The sequence below is a fragment of the Dasypus novemcinctus genome, chromosome 10 (assembly GCF_030445035.2).
Source record: "Dasypus novemcinctus isolate mDasNov1 chromosome 10, mDasNov1.1.hap2, whole genome shotgun sequence".
Classification (NCBI taxonomy): domain Eukaryota; kingdom Metazoa; phylum Chordata; class Mammalia; order Cingulata; family Dasypodidae; genus Dasypus; species Dasypus novemcinctus.
In genome coordinates, this window is record NC_080682.1 from 16,289,524 (window position 1) to 16,313,139 (window position 23,616).

The window sequence follows — 23,616 nt, forward strand, 5'->3', positions numbered from 1 at the left end:
GCTACAGCCTGTGTTTCTGTCCAGGATATACCACTCCCTCCACAAGCTTTCTATTAATAGTACCCATAATCTAAAATACCACCCCAACAAGGACCTTCAAGATCAAAGAACATGTGAACCTATAGACATGGTTGGCCTATTTCTGCCCCTGATAAACTTCAAAAAATTTCTTGGTGGTTTCTTGGCTTCTCAGCTACCACTAGAATTAAGTCAAACGACTATAAAAATTTTGGGGAACAGACATGCATCTCATTCTGCAGCACACCCTCAGTCCATGTCTCAGAGCATGTATTTATCTCATTTTCTTGTTTCTTAATAAACTCTTTACTCCCTTGCCAAAAAAAAAAACTGGGAACAAAACATCGATTTGTCTCAATCCATACCTAAAACTGCAAGGTTTTACTGGTATCTGTGAACCAGGGGTTAATTCTGTATTTAAATTATGCAAGGAAGGATATCATTAAAAAGTCATGTAGCAAAAGATGTTAAAAGCATTTCTTAAATTACATATAATTTATCTTCTGCTCTTTAAATGAGACTGAAAATCCAAATCCTCTAAAGCAAGCATCAAAAAGAGAATCTCTTGCTTACTTCTTTTTTTTTTTTAAACATTTATTTATTTTTATTTATTTCTCTCCCCTACCCCCCCACCCTGGTTGTCTGTTCTCTGTGTCTATTTGCTGCATCTTCTTCTTTGTCTGTTTCTGTTGTTGTCAGCGGCACGGGAATCTGTGTTTCTTTTTGTTGTGTCACCTTGTTATGTCAGCTCTCCGTGTGTGTGGCACCATTCCTGGGCAGGCTGTACTTTCTTTCACACTGGGCGGCTCTCCTTACGGGGTGTGCTCCTTGCGCGTGGGGCTCCCCTACGCGAGGGCACCCCTGTGTGGCAGGGCACTCCTTGCGGGCATCAGCACTGTGCATGGGCCAGCTCCACACGGGTCAAGGAGGCCCGGGGTTTGAACTGCAGACCTCCCATGTGGTGAATGGTTGCCCTAACCACTTTGGTTACTTCTTGATCCAGCCATCCCCCCCAGACTTTCTTCTGCCCTTTTGCTATTTAACCTCTGTAAGTCTTATACTTTCTGTGTCCCTCAATTCTTCCATTAATGCCTACTTTATATTTATTTGATTTTTTGTCCCATAAAATATTGAGTGCCATCTCTTTACTATCTGGATATATTTCTCATCTATTTTCTTTGTGGTTACCATGGATTATAATTTAACATACTAAATATGTAAAAATCATATATGGTTTGATAACTTAAATAGTATACACATATACTTTTTTCTACCCCTCCATCCTTCCACCTTTTTCTGTATTTGTTACCACTTATATCTTTGAACATTATATGTTCAAAGACTAAATTTCCCAGCCAAAGACTAAATTTCCTCTGCTACCCTGGAAAGGTCTTTACTAAGAAAGCTAAATTTCCTTATGCACAATTCAGAAAAGACACAGGAAGGTCACCTACCTCAGAAAAGAACTCATCCATGAAAGCCGTGTTGTCAATAGCAATCTCGACCTCATCAGTATCGTCATCCTGTGTCAGCTGCTTCTGTAAGAGACCAAAAAATAGGGTGAGAATTATAACTACATTATTCATAATAGTTGCAATGAATAGCTAACACTGTTGAATGCTTACTAAGTACCAGGAGCTATATTAAGCAATTTGCATCTCCTTTAACAGTCACAACAACTCTATGATGTATCAAACTCTGGTGCTACACTGTCTGAATTTAATCCTAGCTCCTCCACTTACTGATTTTTTTTTTGGAGAGGGTCAGGGACAGGCATATTACTCACTTCATTATGTCTAGCTTTCCTTATCTATAAGATGCCCACAATAACACTACCTAATACATAGGATTGGTTAAGGAATAAACAAGATAATGAATATAAAACACACTTTAGTATAGTACTTGACAGATTCTAACCCATTTTTTGGCTCTGGAGCCCATGTTCCTAAACCCTTCTCCAAACAGTTCAAATGCATGACCCTTCCCACACTTCTAGGGGTCTATGTTAGAACAGCTTTTAGTCATAATTTCTCCAAAGTACCAGCCCCCCCGCCCTCACACAGTAGGAGCAAAGATTTTCCTGTTTTCAGAAACCACCTACTGTAAAGGAAGCAGCACTATGTGCTGCTGACTGTTAGAGAGCTCATGTTTATAAGGAAAGAGGAAGTTCTCCCCACAACCCCCAGCAACCCCTGGAGACCCCAGCTTTCTCAGTCTCATTGAACTTCCTCTGCAAAAATCACAAAATGGCTATCTAAGGGAAGCATTTCCCTTTCCTCCCAGTATCAAAGGCCTAATCTGTTCCTACAATCTTCCTGAATGCTCTCCCCAGAATACTGGTGCACTGTACACAGCCAATCTCCAAACACACAGGGAGAACTGATTATTGGAGGAAAAAGTGGGTGGTGGGGTGTACCTGCCTACATCTACAGTTGCCTATGGCCTCCTAAACCCAAGACACGCCACTCTCAAACACTGAGAACTACACAAGCAATGAAACCCACCAGTGGCCTCTGTTCTTCACCCCCTTCTATCCCCCTAATCCATAACAGAAGACGGAGTTACTGGAAAATCCCATGGAAATGCGGGGCTCTCTAGCCAGCTAGGGAGTCTCTTTTGACTGCCTCCCCTAGCATCTCACCTTCAGCCTCATCTGGAACAATTAGCATCCCAAGCTGAATAGCCACTTTCAAAGGAATAGAATTTAAGGGCAGTCTCCACAATAATCTTCCTAAACCTTAGAACTGATAATGTCCTTCTGCCACTAAATCAGCAACTAATCTGCTAGGATTAAATGCCCCAAGCATACAGGCCTTTTAAGATCTGACCCAGCCATGTTTCTTCCTCTAGGCTACACCCTCCAGACCAGGCACTTGGACTCCTTGCATTTCCTGTCACAGAGGGCTTCTTCCTGGAATATCTTGCCCAGCTGGCAAAATTTTACTTAGCCTTTAAAACTCAGGTTAAACAACCTCAATGTACCTTCCCTTATATATACCTTCAAAATCAAAAACTCAAAAACCTCCCTAAGCTCCCAGGGCACCTTGTGCAAATTTCATAGCAACTATCATAGACTACTATTAATCATCCCACTGACTATAAACTCCTGGAGGATCAGCATTGCTTCATTTATCTATTTTAATAGACACTCTGAGATGTGTGTCTGCCCATAACACTTTTCTCTGGGGAACTACCCTTCACCCTTTCCACATGATTCTGGGGAGAACAGCCATCATGACCCAAGATCCCTAAGGAATTTGAATTTTGAAAGAAGTCTGAAGTGTGCAGAGCCAAGGTAACCAAAGCCAGCACCCAACAGATGTGCCTATGAGATTCCCAGAGCTGCCCTAGTTCCCATCCTTCCTGAGCCACCCCTGAGCTTAGAGCTGGTTCTGTAGACTTTTCCCAGTATCCTCTCAATGAGCTGAGCACTCTCCTAATATTTTTTTTAATTCATTTAGTAAGAATTGACATTTGTCACCTTCAATTAAAACTGAGCACTGTTTGGGAAGAGGGTGGGGAATATGAGAATCTCTTATACTTTTGATGTAATTTTTCTATAATCTAAAGCGTCTTTAAAAATAAAGTTTATTATATGGAAAAAAAGCTGAGCACTGTACTTGTAATTTATTTATTTAACATATATACTGAGCACTTAATATATACTAGAACATAATAGAAATGTAATAAATTTTAAGCTGAATAAATATCTAGCTTCCACAGAGACCAGCAGACTGGATGCACCCAGCAGTTCTGAAGTTTGAGGTAAAATGTTCCCTACATCAAGTATCACCACACACTCAGGACTCTCAGCATCATCTGAAAGCCTGCCTAAAAGAATCTCTGTGAGCCACACTAGGAAACAGGAACCCAATCTTCCTCCAGGAAGGCAAGTTAACAAGCTCTTGCTGAGTTTCCTCTCTTCAGAGGTCTTCTCGAGGCCCACACTGAAGGGAGACACCATGTGTGTATATGTGCACACATACGGCTCCTGCACACACACAGACACACAAATGTGCCAATGCAGTCTTCAAACAAGCACAAGTGCTGTGGAAGTAGGAAGAGGCTACCATTGTGAGGTGGATTAAGGGAAGCTTCTGAGGCAGAGAACCACTGTGCCCTGGAGCGTGGGAGGCAGGCACGTAGCTCTCCGCCAGAAGTTTTTACAGGAATTCACCATGTCCAGGATGACCACCTCTTGGCTTAAAGCAGGTCTAGTAGGGCAGCCTTGTCCACCTTCAGTGAAAGAGAAGGGTGTTTTTTTTTTGTTTTTTTACAAATCAATTTTATTGCTACATATTAATAAAGCATACAATTCATCTGAAGTATACAATCAATGGTATTTGGTATAATCACATAGTTAAGCATTCAGAGAAGTTTTCGACAACCTACAACATACGACTGAAACTTGTTGCTACCAACTCTTAGTCAACCAAGCACCTTACCTCTCTGAGCTTTAAGTTTTTCACCTGTAAAATGACAAAGGCATGACATACCTTATGACTCTCAGGAGGTCTGGAAGAGATCGCCTAGGGCAAGTCTCTACCACAAGAGCGTGCCCACCCAGGTGCCTAAATAACCATCAGTTTTCTCATCCCCCCACTATAAAGATGTGGATCTGTGAATCCTCCTTCTGCACAGAAAAGAACATTCACACATCAAACACTAAGTGAGTAAGATCAGTTCTGCTACCTCAAGGCTACCAGGGTTCTATCAGGTGCCATCCTGCACCAGTCTCAGAGCCTTAAACAAATGAGTTAACATCTCTGGGCTTGAACTTTCTAATCTGCAAAACAGGAATAATAGTGTCCACCAGGGCTGTTGTGAGGATTAAGTATGATAATAGTTTAAAGTTCCTTGTGCAGCATAGAGCACATAGTTAAGAACTCAGTAAAGTTACCTTACATAAGATCTAGCCCAGTCAGCATCTCTATAGCTCTAAACTGGACCAAAGTATCTTTAAAGGAGAGACAGGGGGAAAAAAAGTTACAGGAATTTTAGAGGTGAACACAGCCTCATAGATTCTATCATCATGGGAAGCCAAAGCCCAAGAACAAATGATGAGTTACTGACATGGCCAGGAGTAGAACCCACGTTTCCTGGGTCTCAACGCCCCATGCAGAATTTTTCCCACTATGGCCTGCTACTTGCAAAAATATAAATAATATCAACAATAGCAAGAAAGTTTATCCTGGATCAGAAAGTTCAAGGAAGAGGTCATCAGGACATGATATCCTGGGTTAGAAGAAACTGAAGCTACCACCAGGCTTCTCCACAGAGCGGGATCTACTAGATCCCAAGGCAAGGCCCAATTGCTCCTGACACAGTGGGTGATCCTACAGACCAAGTGGTATCAGGGACCCTGAAGTGCAAAGAAAACACATGAAGCCCTTTAGTGTCAGCTCACATGACTGAGCTTAGCCAGGAAGAGAACTTCAGCATCTTTATCAAGGAATCAAGGCATGTGGTAATAAATGAATATTGCAGTCACTGCAATATCAGCCACAATAAAAAACGTATATAAGAACCACAAGCCCAGCCACCCACTTCCTCCCCTCGCCAGCTTCCCCTGTCTCTGGCCTCCTGCTCCTGCCCACAGACATCAATGTCTCCAGAGATTGGGGCAGCACTGAGCTAGAACCTGGGACCCATTGCCCCCAACTCCTGGAAAGCCTAGACTATGCTCTCCCCTCTGGACAGAAAGTGGAGAGCATTCAGGGGCCCAGAACTCAACCTCAAGCATCTTCATCTGCAATTCTTCCTGCATTCGAGGCTCACCGCCTTTCTCTCAAAGGCCTTCTCTATCATCCTTAGTCTATTTGACTGCAGGTCTCTCTTCATTAGCACAATTAGTTAATAAAAATATTTGCCACCCATAGAGCCCTTCCACTGTGCTGTCCAGGTAGCCTCGGCACTCTAGCTGCTTTATGTACACCATGTCACTGACTTCCATCTAATTTTATAGTTGAGAAAACTGCAGTTCTGAGAAGTCGTAAGGTTTTCAAGATCTCTCTACTACTGATCTGCAGAGCCAGGGCTCAAGCTTAGGTTGTCCGTCCTAAGCCCTTGCCTACTGCATGGCAGCCTGCTGCAAAACAGCCTATCACCAAGAGACAGCCAGGGGCCAGGAGAGCCACAGCCAGCCCGGCAGAAAGCACCTTGGGCTGGGAGAGAGGAGCTGGGGGCCTCGGGAATGACACTTGTCTCTGATAAACCTCAGTTTTCTCACAAAGAAGCTTAGCTTTACAAATATGGCTTCAAGGAATGCCAAGATAACTCAAACATGCCTCAGAAACCACCCAGGGAAGTCAGTGAGGGGCAATCAAAGCAGGTAGCAATCTTAGCACCACTTTTTTCTGCTTTATACATTGCTGGTTGTATATAAGAGTTCATCTAAAGAAAGAGTTCTGTTGTCAAAAAAAAAAAAAAATGAAAGCTGGAAAACCATTGAAGGAAGAACTTGAAAAACCACTAAAGTAAATGAATGGATACCTTCTGAGAAGAGAAAAAGAGTCCCCTCTCTCCTTTCCAACTTAAAGCATGGCTGCAACATAAGTTTAAATCATCAGTATTTCCTCAAGGATGATTACAACTCAGAGCAGCAAGACTTCTAGAAGGAAGAGATGAGAAAAAGGAAGTCATACCAAATGAAGAGGGCCCTGGCTCTCTGACTCCCTCCCAGCCACAAAGCCAGACCCCAGGGAGACAAGAGGGTCCCAGATCAAGAAAGAAGACCTAGAGCCACCAGGAACGGATTTCCAGGTAAGGAAATAATCACAGGAAGGAAAGACCCTATAAAGCCAGGGTGAGGAGGAGACAACTGGTCCTTAACTTCCCACAGTGAGATATTAAAGGATTGTGGGCTTACATCAGGGGAGCCCTTGTCACACAAGCAGGTGAACACAAATTCTCACACCTTCTCTTCACATTTAAACAGTTCTTCCTTGCAGAAGGTTTTCTCTCCCAATAAATCTGATTTGAAGAGACAATGGTGTCTGGTTTTTCTCATCCCCCATCTGCCTCCCTCTGGTATGAGGGTCTGTGGACTCCCAAAAACAAACACCATCACTTACAAGGACTCCCCACACATCCACACGCTGCCCAACATCTGGTTTTTCTAGTCCCTCAGTAAGTCTGTCAACTCCCCCAAGGCACTCTGAGCTCTCTGTTCCCCATTTAAAGAGTCAGGTGACCCTTCTCTAATGCCCAGTTCTCCCTCCTGCTCTGTGTTTTCTCTTCCACTGAAATCCTCCCAGAGGGAACACTTCCCTTTTCTCTGAATTGCATTTCCCCTAACAACCTCATCAGATGAATCAAAAAAGAAAGAGAAAGATAATGATATACTAGGTGAACATCACACTTTTATTTTTGAGATGTTGTTTTAGCTGAACAATTTGAGGTAAGAATTAGCCCTATTTGGAAGATGAAGACTCTGAGGAATAAATTCATTATCAGATTAGCCCAGGGCCAGTGAGTCAGTGGACAAGGTCCCTATGACCCCTCCACTGGTGCTGCCCTAACAACAGAGCCAGATAATTAGCATGCATATACCTTGTTGCAGGCACTCTTCATGTTGCCAAATATTACTTTCCACCCCTACAAGGGACATATTTTATTTTCCTCATTTACATATTTGGCAACTGTCACTTAATTAGGTCAAATAATTCATCTGAAGTAATTCAGCTCATAAGGGGCAGGTTAGGTCTGAAATACAGGTCTGCCGGAACCCAGGGTCCCTGCTCTTCCCCTCCACGCTCCACCTGAAGGTGCCCTTCCCACTCTGGGTCAGTAGCACACCCTCCCTTATTTCGTGGGATGCTGCAATGTCAAAAGGTAAATTTGATTTAATCTAATTCTGAATGAAAAAGAGACTGGTGCATATAATGTTATGAATATGCACTGTGCTGAAAAAAAGATGCCTCTGATGGCCTCAGTTGAAAACCGAACTCTGCCACTTACTAGCTGTGTGATCCTGAACAAGTTACTGAACTTCTCTGCCTCAGTTTCCTCTTTTGTACCATGACAAGATAATCTGCTCATAGACTTGCTGTGAGGAATAAATCAGCTAATACACACAAATGCTTAGGAGCAGTGCTGAACACATATTAAATGCCCGAGGCCCTTCCTTCTACTGCAGAGAATCAGGGCCTTGTTTTCCCTGAAGAGAGTTTCTACTAAAGATGCAACCCTAATGCTGATTCTAAGAGGGTGGCATTATCTAATGACCAAAAGGTCTCTGGAAAGGGGCTGTGGGATGAGGGTAGGGGGAAAATTTCATGTAGTTACTGGAATTTAATTCATATATTTTAAATATGTCACTTTCTACTATGCACATTTAAAGAAATAAAGCTTCCTCTGAATTCTGCTTTATCTACATGCTCACAAATCTTGATATTTACTACTCTGATTATCCATTTTGTTTATTCATTTCCATCTTGATTTCTTTTTAATCCAAGAGTTATTTATAAGGCTGTTTTTAAATTTCTAAAGTAGATAAAGTTGGGGAGGACTATTATTATATTCTTAATTTCTAATTTTATTATTGTTAGGGAACATGGGCTACACAACTTATATTTTGTGGGCTTTGACATTTTCCTAATGTCCTAATAAATGGCTAATGGCTTAATCTTCTATGTATGTGTAGACTCCTGCAGGAAGGTCATTCAAGGTGAGAACCCCACAACTGTTTCCTGCTTTCTCTCCCATTCCAGGAGTCAGTCAAGGAGATTCAAAGAAAATCTTCCTCTTCCTCCTAGAGAGTTCAGTCCCTTTAGATCCTTCCTCCTCTACCCCAGTTTTATTCACTCTTTCCGACTTCCTTATCTTCTTCCTCTCTGCCTTCATGGCCCCTCAACACCCTCACAAAATTTAGTTGTCAAGGATATAAGAAGAAGGAAGGAACTAGCAATGTCCTCTTCCTACTCCATCCCCAGTCTCCTCCCCATCAGGCTCTGTCCCACAAGCTCCTTCCCCTTCTAGATCCCTCCAGAACAATGAACTGTTATAATAGGTAGTGTTGACTGAGCACTCAACATGTGCTGAGGGTTCTTCTAAGACAAATGCTTTATTTACCAAGGCATTTAATCTCCACAACAACCTTAGTGGGGAGGGGCACTTCCCATCTTATGGCTGAGAAACAGAGCATAAGGATGCCATGAACCTGCCGAAGATCACTCAGCTAGTGGATTCCTGAGCTAGGTGAGCCTGGAGAGCTGGCTGCAGAACCCCTGTTCTCAACCATCACACAGTGATGCCTCTTCACAGAATCCCCACCCCTATCTATAGCATACAACACTGGTCACTTCCAAAACACTGTACTGGCAAAGTCACGGAAAACAAGAGAAGACTGAGAAACTGTCACAGGCCAGAGGAGACTAAGGAGATACATGACTCAAAGCAATATGCTGTCCTTGATTGGATCTTAGATCAGAACAAGGTATCGGAAGAAAAACTACTGAAATCCAAACAAAGTCTGGTGTTTAGTGAAATCAGTTTCTTAGTTTAGACAAGCATACCATCTTAATTTAAGATGTTAATAATGGTGTACATGAACTCTGTTCTAGCTTTACAACTTTTCTATAAATTTAAAATTATTCCAAAATACTAAAAGGCTTATTTGAAAAGAAAAGACTGGATACCTTATCAAGCTGTCCTGACCCAGACAACTAAACATACTCAGACAGTAAATGCTCCACTAATCTCTTTGGGTGGGGGCTAAGCATCACTCAGTCTCTAGACAGACTGGGGGATGCTGCCATGGAAATGGCCCAATGCCAGGAAACAGGCTGACCTAAAGTACAGAGTGGTGGGTGGAGGGAGTTGCTACAGATAAGGCCCCTCTGAGACTGCAGAATTTGTAGTAAATGTACTTGCAGAATATCCCCATTCATCACTGGACAGTTTGGCTTACAACATTCCAGGCTTGGGCTGGGAAGCAAAGATACACAGGAGAATGGAATACACATGGTCTGTGCTCACCTACTCAGCAGGACCTAGCACGGCAGGCAGCTTGTGAAATCACAACACTGTGTAGCTGCTTTCATGTATCAATGAAATATAAAGTCTTCAGGGGAAGACATGGTCAATGCAGTCAACCGGGGACTTGAAAGCTTCTCTGCAGTGGTTACATTGGAAGGGAGCCTTAAGGGAGGAGTAGGATTTTCCAGGGGAGGAATGGGTAGCTAGATTTTCACTTTGGTATCACATCTTCTCCTTCACTGCCTTTCTTAACAAGGGCAGCCCTCCATGACGTCTTAGGGTTTAGGTATAGCTAGCAGCGTTGGAACTCATCCATCCTTGAGAATAGAACCAGTGACCTCTGGCTTCATTAGCAAATGTATACGTTCCCTGAGTAAATGTTCTACTCCAAGCAGGTAAATTTTCACAATGCACAATGGATGGAGTGGGCAGTATAAGTCATAATGATGAGTGAGGGCCAAGCGGTTGTTAATCAGCCAGCAAATGAATGTTTAATGGATGCTTACCAGAGTGCAAGGCACTAGGGCTCCAGAGAAATTTCATATCTGCCCCTTCATCAAGAGACAGACAATGAAACTGGGCAAATACAATATAAGGCAACACAAAGAAACCAGATTGATGTTCAATTCTTGACCCCACCACTTCCCAAATCTTGGTCAGATCTGCACCTCAATTCTCTAAGCTGTAAATGGTGATAATGTAAAATACCACCTAGCCTTACAGGGTTGAGAAGATTAGCGACAACATATATAAGGCACCTAATACAAACCCTATCCAATACTAAGTAGCTGCTCAATAAATGATGATTGTTATTGCACTTGACGTGGTAACAAGTAAGAAAACCATTTATGTTAAAAGCAACAGGATACCGGGGGCAAAGAGACCAATGCATTAAAAAAAAAAAAAGGAAGATGGTTTCAAGCCTACTCCATAGAAACAGAAAAAACAAACAAACAACAACAACAAAAAAAAAAACCTGACTTAACAGAAGAAATGTGTTTCATTGCAAAGCAAGGTACAGCTCCTGGAATGGAAAGCATATTCTAGGCTGCTATTAGGTAGCATTACCCATAAAGAACAAGTTTTGGAAGAGGGGTAGGAATTTTTAGAAAAGGAGGAGGGAGCACTAAAAGGGAGGAAGATGACACGAACAATATTCTTTTCAACAGCCAGTCCCGTAGCCTTGCCAACACTCACAGGAATAAAAATAAAATTAATCCCTTTCTCTCATCCAAGCATTTTCTCTTCTGGCCTCTGGCTGATGGATCTATAATCCCCACTCAATCCCCATCACTCTCATCTCAGCTTCTTTCTGTCTGCTCAGAGCAAAATAGCTCTCCTAGGGAATAAATCCCTCCAGTTACAGAGAAGATGAGAAAGGAACCACTGACCAGTAAAAAATCATTTCACCAAAAAAAAATGGGGGAGGGTGAAATGGAGGACAAATTGGTATGTTAAGAGGTTGGTTATAATCTAAAGTTCCTGGCACATACTAGGGAATCAATAAATATTTATTGGATAGATTAATTAAGCTTTAAAGGGGAAGTACAAGCCCATATTTCTGGTTGATTATTGTATAATTATCCCCTGAGGAACCCAGATCCACAGAGATCCTGGAACTTCAGATGGGGAAGCAGGCCAAGGACAAGGTCATTATGAAGCAACAAGACACAAGACAGAACAAAGAGTAAAAAATAAGCATATTAGAGCCCATGTTGGTTGACTCCATTAGTGTGCTCCTATTGGCACTGGCCTTGGAGGAACTAAACATCCTAATCCTTTCTAGTCCTCCTCATCTCCAAGGATGTCCATACATCACTGGTTTCTCCATGATAATTATGTACCTTGAAGTTTATGGTCTTCTTTCATGAAATACATCTTTTTGTTTTTGTTTTCCCTATGCAAGCATGTACTCTTTAAAATCAGAACTCTGTACAATAATTCTGCCTAGGCACATAAAGATCAAAAAGCACTGATCAGGGGGTGGGTGTAGCTCAGTGGTTGAGAGCCTGCCTTCCATGTACGAGGTCCTGGATTCAATCTCTGCCACCTCCTAATTAAAAAAAATTTTTTTTAAAGAACTTATGGTGGTTGGTGGATGCCAAACCCACATAACCGCGCATGTGTCGGGTGATGCCCCTCTATGTTCTGCATGCATCTGAAGAGATTAGACTTGAATTATAACAAGGACTTGAAGGAGGGCTTAGCCCAAGCATCACTTCTAGGAGGTGCGTCCTCGATGCCCCATCTTCATCTTCATCTCCCCAAGGCCAGTCAACAGGGACTTTCTACGGTTCTCTATCATAAGAAGCATATCAAATGTCTGTTTCTTGTATGTCTCTCTATGGACCAGGAACTTCCTGAGTAGTTTACCACTACACCCTGGCACCTGTCACAGGGCTTAGGATACTAGGTATCCAGTAAATATTTGCTGAATGAAAAGAGAGCCTGGCAAAAGGACCCTGGACCAAGAACTGTCTGTACTCAGCGGATCCAAAGTTCATCCAATGAGAAGGAATCAGCAAGAACTGCCTTCTGAGATGGGTTGGGTGTAGGCACTGCACATTCCTGAAAAGCCTGGCCTATGTCACTGAAGAAGCCTCCCAGGAGGAGCAGGCAAAAGATAATGTGACAGATCTTGTGACTATGGCCTCAGGAATATCTGTCCATCAGCATAGACATGCTCCTAATGGGCCAAGTTCAGGGAACTCACATTTTCTGAACCTTCCTCTGGCGGTGAGCGATTGTCCCAGATTTTTTCATATCACCCTTACAATGGCCCTATGAGAAAGGTCGGATGGTCCATTTTACAGATGTATCTATGTCCTACTGGGCTCTAGAAACTAGGTTTTCACAGTGCTTATAACAGGGACACGAACAATGAAGAACTTTATAGAACCACAAATTCTAAGGGTTGATGGAGGCCTTAAATCTGCTAGCCCACCCCTACCCCAAAGAGATACTCAAATTCCTTCAACATTCAGCATCCTAACAAGCTCCTTGACTCCCTCCCATGCCGATGGATTCACTATCTCTCCAGCCAGCCCAGCCCAGCCCACCCTTGAACAGCTATAACTACTCAAAAGTGCTTTTTTACAGAGTCCTCCTTTCTTTCCAGCAACTCCACTTCTTGTATCTACACAAAGCAAAGCTAATCTCATGATAGCATATTGCAGCTCTCCAGTTATCTGAAAGCAGTTAGCGCCTCCCCTCACTGAGGGTTTGGAAAGGTCTCAGCAGAAAGAGATTGCACAGGCTGCTCAATGTGAAATTTGTTTCATGGAGGTTAACAAATACTTATCGTTGATAACAGAAATCAGATAGAAAAGATGGTATATCTTATTGTATTGAGTGCAATCCCCTCCTCCCCACTGGGGAAGGGGGTGGCAGGCAGAATAAGAGGGGAACTAGACACTAAAATCCACATAAACCCTAGCAACAGTCTTCACAGAAAACATTAATATAGCTAGAAGGGGCTTCTAAGGTAACCACATTCCTTGCTTTACAAAGGATGAGTCCAGAAGCAGAGAAGTAAAGTGACATAGAAACACAGCCACAATTAGAACCCTTTAAACTTGCAACTCAGTCTTCCTTCACTCCACTGCCATGCCTCTCCCTCCTCCAAAACCCTAGAGAAGCCATCCGTGATTTCAGAAGTCTCATAAAACAGGCCCCACTTACACTCTCACTTTTACAACATGCCCAAGAGGTAAAGCAAGGAAACAGATCACCAGCTCTGCTTTACAGAGAATAAGACAAAGGCACAGAGAAGTGAAGGGATCTGCCTGGGTTCCCCAGCAAACTGAATTTATTCTGGGACCTCAAAGTTCAGTTAAGACTCTGCTATTTGTGAACAATGGGGTATTGAAAGGGACCGTGAACTATCTTCCTCTAGAAGTGGATTTCCTAACTAAAGGAAGGGAGCTGCCTCTGCCTGCTGTTCAGTTTCACACTTTTTATTTTTTATTTTTTTTACTGCTGGGTGTGCTGATATGAGAAGATCTTCAAAACCATGCTCTCTTTCCTTCCTGTCTCCCCAGTCAGAATGCCTCAGAGGAAAGAACTCTATGGAGAGACTCGGGAGACTGGGTTCCTCTCCTGGTTGTGTCCTGACCAGCCCTATGGCCCAGAACATACCACCTACCCAGGCCAAGTTCCAGTTTCCTCATCTATAAACACAGACAATAAATTCTGCCCTGACTACGTAACCGGGATGTTGTGAGGCTCAGATGACAAAAAGCAAGTCTGAGGCAGGGAGGCGCGGTCCCACAATAAGCAACTGTCCCTCTGCTTCTCTCACTTCCCCAGCTCCCTCACTTCCTCTCCAGCCCGAACACCCAGAGCAGGTGAAAGGATCATGAAGGTCTTATCCAAGACAGAGGAGGAAAAGACAGACAATTGCAGCAGAATCCCAAAAGTCCCCAACACTTGTAAGAGGTCTTATTTTTTAAAAAAAAAAAACCTTTTAACTATTAGCATAATATATGTCATGCACCATACAACGGGCTCTGCAGGTGGTCTTTCTTTTGGTCCTCACATACACCCATTTTACAGATAACAAAACTTAAGACTCAGAGGTTATGGGATAGCTAGTAAACAGCAGAGCCAGAATGAAACCCCAGTTCAATCCATATCCAGCCTAGTGTTTCCCAAACTTGAACACGCTCATGCATCACCAGGGGTGACTGGTGAGAGATGCAGATTCTTATTTTGTAGGTCTAGGGGTGGGCCTGGGAGTCTGCATTTCTAAGAAGCTCCCAAGTAGATGCACTACTCTTTGAGGAGCAAAGGCTCGATTTTAAGTTCAATTATGGCAAAGGCTGTGTCAAGGAATTCCAGGGCTTAGCCCTGGGCCCGGCCCATAGAAGGCATTCAACAATTATTTTTTGAATGAGCAGTGAGCATGTAACTCAAAATTCCAGCGTTTACCACTTCTCTTTATGGAGTTTCATTGTGTCATTTGATGACCGTAACAAATCCCTACAGCAAGATCACCCCCATTTGACAGATGAGGAAACGGGAAAGGGAGTAAGCAGCCTAAGGATTTACAGCTTTCTTGCAACCGAGCTGGAGGCTGTGCCCCTCAAATCCTTTGACCCGGCCCCTGCTGCCCCCCCCCCCCCCCCCACAGTGCGGGCGGCAGCGGTAGGCGCCAAGGGGAGCCCCCGACCTCGGCGAGAGCCCGCGGGGCCGGCCACGCCCGCCGGCTCCAGCTCTGGACTGACGCCGTCCACCTCGGGGCGAGGGAACTCGCCGGCTGGAGATGAATCACCCGGCACATGACCCCGGAGGGAAGGCGCGGGGAGGGGAGCGGCGAGGGAAAGGAGGGTGCGGGCCGGGGTGGGATGAGGCTGGGCCTCGGCGAGCTCAGGCCTCCACCGGGCCCCCGCAGCCCCGACGTGGGGAGCAAGGGGGCCCGTGCCCGCGCAGCCGCAGCCCCACCAGCAGCCCCCGGCCCGCGGGGCCCCGGGCGCGGCGGCACTCACGGCCCTCAGCTGCTCCAGCCGGTCCTTCATGCTGGTCCCGGCGCCCGCCGCAGGTGAGCGCGTCCCAGGTGAGCGGCCGGAAGTGGAGGCCGAGCCGGCGGGCCGAGAGGGCAGGCGGTGCGGGCGGACGGCGGCCGCGGCGAGGAGGAGCGTCCAGGCTCGGGAGGCTCCTCCGCGCCGCCCTCGGCCCAGCCGGCGCCGCGCTCCCAATCCGGCCGCCGGGCGCCCGCGGAGCCGCCCGAGGCCCCGCCCCTTACCTGGGCCGCGCCCCGCGCTCCTCCTTAAAGGGCCCGCGCCCGCCGCCGCCCGCCTCCGACTCCTACGCCTCACTTCGCGGGACCCGAGAAGCCGGAGACGGGACCCGGCCGACTCTGCCTCAGGGCCGAGGAAAAGTGACTGAGGCTGCCCACGGCCAGGCGAGAGCCATTCACTGAACGACAATCTGTGCCTGGCCCTGTGCTAGGACCCAGCGCTTGGCACAGCGCTCGACACAATTATTGCTAGGCGGGGACTACGTCCGGCAAACAATTAACTCTTAAGACGCCTCTTGCGCGACAACAAGTGGGAGGAAGAGGTTTTTAAATGATCCAACAGAGGGCAACCAATTCCGCCTGGACGAGGGGAGGAGGGCATTCCAAGTAAGGGCCACAGCGACTGCAAAGGTACAGCAGCCGGAATGTGAGAAGTCTGAGTGGCGGCTGGAGCTGACAGGACGTTTCCAGAGGAAATAACTGGGAAGGGGCGGGGTGAGTCCAGCTGGGGCTAGGGAATTGGATGTTATGCTGTTGACAATCGCGACCCCTCAGAGAAACTTAAGCGGTTCAGTGTCGAAGTCAGAATACCTGCCACTAGCAAGTTGTATAACTTTGGGAAAATCACTTTCTTTAGGGGACTCATTTCCGTATCTATAAATAGCAGATAAATAGTTGCTGTGAGGCCTGTGTGAGAGAAGTGAATGTGATTGGTAAACCTTAGAGCAGGGTTGTAATGACAAAGATGTTTGTTATTGGAAAGCTTAAGCCATTCTCATTTCCTATGTGGTGTTGAGATTTTCAGGTAGAGTATACCTTCTGGAAAGGTGGGAGGGTTCTTCGCATGACCTCGCCCTCTTTTTCTCCTCTTTCCCCGTTCCTCCTACTCTATGTGTCGCCTTGGGAACAAATGATTTAGCCAGCGGAGAGCGGAGCTCAAGAAATGAGACTGACAGACAGAAGGTTTAATTCTCAAGTTTGGGAAAGAATCTGCCCTATGCATTCAAGTTAAAAGGCTGTATCTGTTTTCGTAATCCTGACAGGACTTTGCCCTCTTCTGCTGGCTTGGTGCGTCCTGCAGGCTGACTTCAGGTGTCAGCCCTGCTCCTCCCTCTTTCGTGCTGCACTTTTCGCCTGTGCCTCTTTCGTGCTACACTTTTCCGCCTGCCAAGGGCGTTCCCTCGGTGTGGTTAGTAAATGGACCTCTTCCGCGCCCCCTGGTGGTCATAAAATGAAAAGGTGAGTGAAAAATGAAAAGGTGAGTGAATCAGCAATCGTATTTCACCTCGTCTTAAATGTTTGTTAGCACAGAGAGCTAGGAACCTGCGCTTTGTAGAAAAGAATCTCATGAGGGAGACAGATATGTGAACAAGTCTTCACACTAGAAGTCTGCAAAGGATCATAGGGGTCTGGAGTAAAGAATCTTTTCCAGAGCCAGAATCAAATATAGCCATTCAGCTCTGGACACATCTAGGGAGGCAACCTCGAGGCCTCATGTTAAAAGATAATTATTTTGAAAGGGTAAACTCATAACTCTCATACAAATATAAAATGAACACACATAAGGGATTTTATTTAATTCATTAAATGATGAAGAAGCCAGTGATGTATTAAAGACCTGTTCAAAAGAGGCCCCAGAAAGCACCTACATATATAGGCAATCAGGAATGCTGAAATGAATGTGTTGATAAATGTAAAACTGGCTTCTGGGGGTGAAGGAAGGCCAATATCCCCTCCAGCAGACAAAATTATTTTGCGTGTCTATGAACAAGAATCATTCGCATTATTTTCTTACCTAAAATCAGATAACCCAGGTATATTATACCCAGGTATATTAGACAAGGCCTACCTTTCATGCCACAAAACACCTAGAAACCTTTTTTTTCCCCCTCTTTTAATTTTTTCACAATTTTTTCCAGATACTCCCCAAAAGTAGCACCTTCCATGGTTGGACAGCTCCAACTGTTGTTAAAAAGTGCTTTGTTACATGGGAAAAAATCTTCCCTCCTATAACTTCTGCCATTATTTCATTCTCTTTCCTTGTCCACACATTTAAGGAAATTAACCTATCCTCCCCAAGATGGCCTTTCCATGAAAGGAGAGGCACTGTGGGGCAGTTGAACAATTGCTGGACACATAGCCAGGAGGCCTTAGCTCTAGATGCAGACCTGCCAAAAAATAGCTGTCCCCTGACACCACAAAATAGCTGTCCCTGAAACCACACAATCCATTTCCTCTTCTGTTGAATAAAGGAGCTGACCAAAATTAGCATTTCCTCAACTTTTCAGACTCAGGAATATCAGATATTCTTTGTTTTTATTCATGGATCTCTTGTTTGGAAAGATTCCATGTCCCTAACAAAATATACTTATTCGGTAATAAGGAATTTGGTTTCCCATGAAAGGATCTTTCTATGACCTTTTTGTTAACCTGTGTGGCCTTGTCAGAAATCACTATTTGATTTCCCTTGGACTTTTTAAACTTTGAAACAGCATCAAAGGACTTCTTAACTGCAACTGGAATTCAGGAACCTAGGAAGGGAAGCACCAGCAGAGTTCTTTTATTCTGACCTTCTATTTAAAGGTAGTTATTACAGACTTCAAGACTCCTTTCAAACTCTTCTTAGGGGTAAACCCTATTTCATTGATTTTATAGTAATATTTCTTCATCCCTCATTGGTAGGAGCCTGGATTTTACCTGCTAGTTGTGTACTAGAAACTGATAAAAGCCAAATGACCCTCGGGGACAAGGTACCTGGGAGAGAAGAGGGTCCATGGGCTGGCAAGGAAGATTGTGATGTGAAACCCCAATGGAACATAGGGTCTCCAAGTAAGTGAATAGTAACTTAAGACTCCAGGATCAGTAGGAGCAAAAGCCCCTTCTATATGATGTATTTTCATTTTTATTCCCCACAATAGTACTTGGTTTCCTACCTACCAGGTCCTACTATAACTGTTTCCCCATTAAATAATTCAAATGTTTGCATTTTAGTTACAAATAAATAAATCAGCCAACACTCAATGTTGCCTTTACAAACAATTGAAAGAGAGAATCCATAGATTTATAGGGGGCTCTTCCCACTCTCTCCTGTCTCTTAAGCTATTCTTTCCCATTGGAGAGCAAGGTTGAACCTTACCCTATCTTGAGCACTAGCACTTACTGTGGAACAGATGAGACCATTTTCTGGTGGGTCTACCTTGAAGCAGTGTCTTCAGGGTGTAGCATTCAGTGGACTGAGATAAAAGGAGCAGCATGATTGGAAGGTAAGATCCTTTCTCTTCTTCCACTGCATGGAGGATGGAGAATACATTTACATACTTGTAGGGATTTTTTCCCCTTACAGTTTGTGTGTTATTGCTTTCTGAATAACAAATTGTCCCATCACTTAGCAGCTTTAAACAACAAACTTTTAGTTTCTCACAGTTTCTGTGATTCAGGAATCTAGGTGGAGCTTAACTGGTGCCTCAAGGACTCTCACAAGCCTACAATTAAGACATTAGCTGGGACTACTGTCTTATCTGAAGGTTAGACTGGGGAAGGATCTGCTTCTAAGCTCACTTCCTTGGTTGTTGGCAGGATTCAGGTCCTCATGGGCTGTTGGAATGAGGCCCTCAGTTCCTCACTTACTGTTGGCTGGAGACTGCTCTTGGTTCCTTGCCATGTAGGCTTCTCCATAGGGTAGCTCACAACATGGCAACTGGCTTCCATCAGGGGAAGCAGGTGAAAGACGGAGAAGAGATGGAGCCCAAAGTCTTTGTATAATCTCTTCTCAGATGTGATGCCACATTACTTTTTCCATATTCTATTCATTAGAAGTGTCACGAGGTGAGCCCACACTCAGGAGGAAGGGATGACAAGGGCATGAAGACGAAGAATCCTTCATGTTAAAATGCCAGCATTGTGCAATTTCACCTGCTTAGAGCTCTGTTCTCCACCATATCTGACATGAACAATTCCAAAGCATTCTCCAGGCCTCAGAGTAGATGCTCCCTTTGGAAAGTACCTCACCCTCCATGATCGAGTTAAGTGTCCCTAGAACATGCCTTTATGACAGCCTGAACTTCTCCATCATAGCCCCTACCCCACCACTTATCTACCTCTCCCATTCTCTGTGAGGTTTGTGAGGGCATCGGCCTTGTCTCCCTTCTCCAGAACAAAGAGTCAAAAACTAGGCACTCAATAGAGCTGTAGGGTGCCTAAGAGTTGTCTCCTGAGAGCCTCCATGTTGCTCAAATGTGGCCAGTCTCGAAGTCAAACTCAGCATGTAAATGTGTTACCTTCCCCCCAGGGTGGGACATGACTCCCAGGGATGAGCCTCCCTGGCGCCGAGGAATTACTACCAAGTACCAGCTGATGATGTAACTAGAAAATGACCTTGAATAAAAGGGTCAACCCAGACCAACAGAATGTCTCAGTCTACATATAATACCAGGAGTTAAAAATGCTTTTTGACCTGAATAAAAGGGGGAAATGGAAAGGACAAATGGAGTTTATATGGCTATGAGTCTCCAAAAAGAGGCAGGAGGTTATCAGAGGGGTTGCCCTTATGCACACCTCAGCAGAGTTCCAGAGACAGATAAAGTAGATACAACCCCAGGTATTGGTTCTTTTGAGGGCTACAGAGACCCATAGTTCTATGGTCATGGCAGATGGAGTTCAGTGCCATGTCAGTTGGCCCTACTTTGGAATTTGTGTTTCTGTGTGATGGAGCTGGACTCAGATGTGATCTTTGTCCACAAGTCTCTCCTGTTGCTTTTCCTGGAACTGTAGTTGGTGCTGGGGTTTAATGTATACCCAGGGGACCTGAATCTCTGGACTGACCATGTGATAGCTGGGCCCTGAGCCTCAACAGACTTGCAACTCCTACACTCTGGTGTATTGGACTTACCCCACTCAGCTAACATGGAGGTGAAGAAGGTCAACCACCACACCAGGAAGCCAAAAGTGCCTACAACTGAAAGCAGGAAAATTGCATCCAGCATCCTTGTGGAATCTAAGCTCCCTCTTGATATAGATGTGTAGTGGACACAGGATGGAGGAATAGAGTAAGGATTAGAGGGAACTTACTGATATTCTATTCATGAACTATTGTGATTAGTAATCGAAGAAAATGTGGCATTGGTGTGGAGAAAGTGGTAATGATGGCTGCTGGGGGTAGGGAGTGGGAGGAAGAGATGTGATGTGGGGACGTTTTCAGGACTTGGAGTTGTCCTGGGTGGTGCTGCTGGGACAGTTACCGGACTGTGTATGTCCTCCCATGGCCCACTGGGTGGACTGTGAGAGAGTGTGGGCTATGGTGTGGACCATTGACCATGAGGTGCAGCTGTGTTCAGAGATGTATTCACCAAGTGCAGTGAATGTCTCATGATGATGGAGGAGGTTATTGTTATGGGGAGGGGAGTGGGGGCTATATGGGAACCTCATATTTTTTGAATTTAACATTAAAAAAATAAAGAGAAAAAAAACTAGGCACTTGGTAAACATTTATGAAATGTTATTAAGTGACTCTTTTGATACTATGGATGTGCTTATGTCTTTCTTATGATTATAACCCATCAGTGGCTTCTCATTACAAGGAGTTAGGAGCCTAGACTTGTCTTAGAATTGCACCCAAGGTTTTGCCGAATCTGGCCCCTGTCTCCCTTTCCAGCTCATAACCTGTCACTCTCTGTCACATACAGCCTCACCATCAGCCTCACCAAATCCCCACCTCTTCTCTGAACCTAGAGCATCCTTTCATGATTTCCCATCTACTTCATCCTGATATGTCCATCCTATGCTTCATGTCTGGCAAATTTCTCCTCCTCCTTCAGAACTGAAATGTCCCTTGTTCACCCAGGTAGTCCCCTTAGCCTCTCCCTCACAAAACTTATTCAGATCCCTTATTCAAGCACACCTCATATTGTTTTGTACTTAGCTGTTTACACATTGGTCTCCCTGGCCAATGAATTGCTTGAGAACAATAATAGGGTATTATTCACTTTCATAGATCCAGGGCCGCCATGAAGTGGATGCACTGCAAATATTTTGAGAATAAATAAAAACAGAATGTGCTACAGGAGCTTCAAGAGAAGAGGGTGGAAGAGGGAGTTCCAGGGCTCAGTCTTCCACCAAAACAACTATTAAAAAGAAAATGTCTGAAGCAAATATTTGAAACTCCAGAAGCCAGAAGAACACTGTAGAGCATCCAGGGAAGAGCAGGAGGAAAAGGCTGATAAACCACAATAAAGAACAGTAAATTGCTTTCTCCAAGATGCAGATACCCTCACTCTTATGGCAAGCTGCTGCAAGGTCGAGCCTCTGGCTAGCTGCTGGTGACAGAAAGGTGACAAGAACAGGGGTGGACATTGCTGGTCACTGATCACAGACAGAGCAAGGATGAGGAGAATGAGGAGGAGGAGGAGAAGGAGAAGGAGTAGAAGAAGAAAGCACACCTTTCCCAGTCCTTCCAGACTCACCTGTGTTAGTGCTCTCATTTGGAGTTTATCCTTACTATCAGTTTAGAGAATAGCCCCAGGCTGAAGTGTAGGGGCCTCTGTGGTCCCTTATGTGTCTGGGTCTTGTCTTGGGCTTTTACATTTGGCCTTAGGAATTCCCCCCATTTAGTGGACAGGAATGTCCCTTTTTCCCTAGGAAATCATATCCTCATGATCTGGGCAGTACACTGTGTGTCCTACTGATCATGACTTTTGATGAGCAAATTTGGATCACTGGAGGCCTGGCTGAGAACAGCTATTGTTTCAACCCACACTAGACAAAGGCAGCTGCAACCATGGTTTCCAGCAGTGGAGGCTGTGGAAATTTAAAGATGCAGTGCTACCTCAGGGGTGTGGAGGACAGTTAGCTGAAGGGCTACAGTTGCTGGACAGACCAGGAAAGATCAGCTTGGGGAAGCCATCAGAGAAGCTTTTGGAACCCCTCCTAATCCCTTCCTCAGGGCACTTGGGAACCAGTCTGTACCCTCTTCATGAGTCCCTGACACTGTCTGGGCTGGGAAATACTGACTAGGGAGAGTCTTCTTCAGAGTAATCCTCCTCTCAGAATTTGCTCTCCAGACAAAAGCAGCCAGAGACAATGAAAGAGATATAAAAAACTATAGAGGTGGACAGACCAGGACAAAGGCCTGCTGGCTTCAAACATCCAGGAGAGGGAGGCCTGTCTAAACTCCTATAAATGGGGAGACATCAAAATAACTAACAAACAAAAGCCCAGGGGAAAGACAGAGGCCCAGAAAGAGAGGGAAAACCCTGCACACATTTGTACTGGGCAGATCTTTCTGAAAGGAGGGCTGAAATTCAAGAAAATCTCTGTCTTATCACCAGCTGGTTACAACACCAAGAAACAGACATCCCAGGGAAGAAATTCCAGACTTAATGTACCATGTGCAACAAAAGAGTACAGGACAAACAGAGAAAGAGGAAATGATGGGACATCCAAAGTAAGAGGATAAAAATATAGAAAACACCATTGAAGAAGACAAAAATGTATAAGTTCCAAACAAAACCTTTTTAAAAAAATGATCATAAAATGCTCACAGAGATAAAGGAAAGTACAGAGTAAGAACCAAAGGATATAAGGAAAACAGTGAATGAGCAATATATGAGTCATGGTAAACAGAAATTTTAAAAAGGAACAAAATACAAATACTGGAATTGAAGACAAAAATAAATTTAAAATGTTCGGGAAGATTTCAAAAGCAGATTGGGTTGTTCTTGTGGGCGCTTCATGGGGTCTCTACACCGGTGTCCCACGTCCCACATAGCCACTGCCTCAACCTCGGCTCCAGTTCAGGCAGGTCACTCAGAGGCACCATGTTATCTGACTTTGAAGGGTACAAGCAGGATTTCATGGTGCTCACAGTAAAGATCACCAGTAAGATTGTG

General features: G+C 44.6%; 1 protein-coding gene and 1 long non-coding RNA gene across 8 annotated transcripts in view; one reads left to right on the plus strand and one right to left on the minus strand.

Annotated features, from left to right (window-relative positions):
* Positions 1 to 15,848, minus strand: part of STX3 (syntaxin 3) — a 71,328-nt gene extending 55,480 nt beyond the window's left edge. For 4 of the 5 annotated variants that reach the window (XR_009187548.2, XM_058305390.2, XM_004477962.5 and 1 more), the window contains exons 1-2: positions 15,483 to 15,717; positions 1,473 to 1,556 (exon numbers count right to left, since the gene is read on the minus strand). Coding sequence is in view for 4 of the 5 variants with exons in the window: in XM_058305390.2 (XP_058161373.1) it covers positions 1,473 to 1,556; positions 15,483 to 15,512 (114 nt within the window). In the remaining variant the exon portion in view is untranslated. Of the gene's footprint in view, positions 1 to 1,472; positions 1,557 to 15,482; positions 15,718 to 15,739 lie in introns of those variants that run through there. The other variant, XM_058305389.2, reaches the window with a different exon arrangement.
* Positions 15,849 to 15,942: 94 nt separating this feature from the next.
* LOC101421690 (uncharacterized) overlaps positions 15,943 to 23,616 on the plus strand; it is a 59,264-nt gene continuing 51,590 nt past the window's right edge. For 2 of the 3 annotated variants that reach the window (XR_011649903.1, XR_002794106.3), the window contains exons 1-3: positions 15,943 to 16,228; positions 16,777 to 16,972; positions 18,416 to 18,562. This is a non-coding gene — a long non-coding RNA (uncharacterized lncRNA). The remainder of the gene's footprint in view (positions 16,229 to 16,776; positions 16,973 to 18,415; positions 18,563 to 23,616) is intronic. The other variant, XR_011649904.1, reaches the window with a different exon arrangement.